A 2,892-nucleotide genomic window follows, 5' to 3' on the forward strand; every position below is an offset into this window, starting at 1 on the left:
GTCCTTTGCCAAGTACACTAAGCTGTACTGCTGCTGGACATCTCATGCTGCCTTCCCACAAGGGCCTGGAGCCCCTGGAAAGCCACACAGATTCCTGATGACTTCACTTTTGTCTTTCAGACTGTGACAGCTACTGTCTCCAGTGCCAAGGTCCCCATGAGTGTACCCGCTGTGAAGGGCCATTTCTCCTCTTGGAAGCCCAGTGCGTCCAGGAATGTGGGAAGGGGTACTTTGCAGATCATGTAAAGCACAAATGCACAGGTAATTTGGAGACTGTTTTGATTATTCTGGAAAGAAGTGAGGGCAGCAAGTAAGTTACATGTGCTGACTCTCAGTTATCCAAGAACACTTAAATTAGAAAGCGGAATGAAAGCACAGAGAGCTTAGCCTAAGTAATTGATGGCTTCACATGCATATCTGCCATATGTTGGTTAAATAGGACATAGGACTGTAAGCCAATATTCTCTTACACAAACCAATATTGTCCCCAAAGGTCTTTATGGAAACAAAGCCAATATTTTATGAAATGTAAAGCTTATATTGATCTACAGTGAGGGATCCATTAAGAGTGGATCGGCCCTGTTGATATAGACATAGAATTTTTAGTGTTTAGACTAAATTACCCATGATTCTGATAATATCCTTAAAGAATGGGAATTTTGGGGACAATTTAGTGAAACACACTGGAGCTTTTATGAAACTCAAGTTGAACCCCAAGTCTTAATCTCCTTGTCCACTGGATTAGCTGGAGAGTTTTATCAGTTTTTTTCTCATCATATCTATCAAAACTTGGTTTGTATGCCCCACTGTAGTACCTGACGTTTAATAATGCTATTAACCAGGCATAGCATTTACATATCACTAAATTTCCCCCATTTGCATTATCTAATTTCATATTCACAATGGCTTGATAAAATATGACAGACACTATGAATCCTGTTTTACAAGTGAAAGAAAAATAGGAGACTTAAAAGTGTTAATCACAGCAACTTAAGATCAGATGTTAAACCCAGGTTTTCTGATTCCAATCCAGGGCCCTTTAAACTATACTGTGTATCCTCTCTATAAAAAAATCTCAACTAAGAAAGCAGAAAAATTAGTCTGCAAAAACTCTTCCTAGAAAATTGTTAACTTGACCCGAAAAGTAATCCTATGGTCCTATTAATAGCTGCTCTCCTCCAGTATTTAAAATACTATTAAATACTACTACTACTAATAACAATAATAATAAGAAATATAACAGTGGTAGTAGTAGAACAATTGAGCCCTTCCTGTGTGCCACGCACTGTTTTAGTCATTGCACATTATAACACATGTAATCCTCCCAACAATTATTTGCATTAGGTGCTATTAATGTCCCCATTTTTAAGACAAGAAAATTATGGCATTGATTGTTAAACAGAACTTGCCCGAGGTCAGCAGCTGGGAAGGTTAGAGGAGGAAGGGTACCTAGAAAGAGTCTGTGCTCTTAATCACTACAAAGGTCTTTTCTTACAAGTCAATATGGTTAACTTTTTAAACAATTCATGCATGTGTAACATTTTTAGATCGCATTGTGTAAAGCGAGGAGTGTTCCTCTCTGTAGATCAGCTCCCTGTGCATTCTACGGGGAAACCGTCAGTCTTCTCTTTTGTTACAGTTAGGGCTCGTTTGTTGCATGTGCTCTGATTCTTCTGGTTGCAAGCCCTTTATTTCTCTGTTGCTGGTGCTGCCTTGATTGAATCTCATTTAGTGTTTCCTTTTCTAATAGCCTGTCCTCGGGGGTGCTTGCAGTGCAGCCACAGGGACCGTTGTCACCTCTGTGACCATGGGTTCTTTCTGAAGAGTGGCCTCTGTGTTTACAACTGTGTTCCTGGCTTTTCTGCCCACTCCTCTAATGAAACATGTTCTGGTAAGTGTTTCTGCTCTGATAGTCTGGTGAACTTACCAATAATTTCTCTATGTGAAGGCTGAGTTTGCAGACATAATTGACGTATGTGATATAAAATGCAGCATTCCCAATTTGGGAAAACCCATGGTGCTGCTAAGGAGTAAGGGACTCTTTATAGAATATGGAAAATTGGGAAATCTCAACTTCTATAATCATTGGAAAGGAAAAGAAGCAATCTGTGCCTTAAAAGTCACAGCTATCAGCTAAGAAATTGGCATAAAACTTAGCTAAGTTCCTGAACTACAGCCATGTTATAGAAAATTATATATATACAGTCACACTTTGCTTAATGATGGGGATACATTCTGAGAAATGCATCATTAAGCAGTTTCATCATTGTTTGAACTTCATAGAGTGTACTTCCGCAAACCTAGATGGTATAGCCTACTGCACACCAAGCCTATATAATATAGGCTACAAACCTGTACAGCATGTGAGTGTACTGAATACCATAGGCAATTGTAACACAATAGTAAGTATTTGTGTATCTAAACATATCTAAAATAGAAAAGGTACAGTATAATTTTATGGGACCACCATCATATAAGTGGTCTGTTGTTGACTGAAATGTTATAGAGCACGTGACTGTATTTACCTATGATTTATTTATATTTATATAAATTTGTAGAGCTAATTATGTCAAAGTGCAGTGGTACACCCTTTTTCACACAGTAGAGATAAATTATAAATAAATAACAAATAGTATGAGGAGTCTGCTTCATAAGGTTCACATGTTTCTAGTGGATGGATTTCAAGCTACCCTGTTTGCCCTTAAAAATATGTAACATTGGCCGGGCGTGGTGGCTCATGCCTATAATTCCAGCACATTGGGAGGCCGAGGCAGGCGGATCATCTGAGGTCAGGAGTTCAAGACCAACCTGGTCAACATGGCGAAACCCTGTCTCTACTAAAAATACAAAAATTAGCCAGGCACAGTAATGAGCGCCTGTAATCCCAGCTAC

General features: G+C 39.0%; 1 protein-coding gene across 1 annotated transcript in view; it reads left to right on the forward strand.

The window, feature by feature from the left end:
• FRAS1 (Fraser extracellular matrix complex subunit 1) overlaps window positions 1-2,892 on the forward strand; it is a 452,220-nt gene that overhangs the window by 278,174 nt on the left and 171,154 nt on the right. Inside the window, exons 25-26 of the mRNA XM_011966222.1 lie at window positions 121-261; window positions 1,751-1,891. Coding sequence (XP_011821612.1) covers window positions 121-261; window positions 1,751-1,891 — 282 coding nt within the window. The remainder of the gene's footprint in view (window positions 1-120; window positions 262-1,750; window positions 1,892-2,892) is intronic.

This window comes from Mandrillus leucophaeus, unplaced genomic scaffold (assembly GCF_000951045.1).
Source record: "Mandrillus leucophaeus isolate KB7577 unplaced genomic scaffold, Mleu.le_1.0 Scaffold75, whole genome shotgun sequence".
NCBI lineage: Eukaryota > Metazoa > Chordata > Mammalia > Primates > Cercopithecidae > Mandrillus > Mandrillus leucophaeus.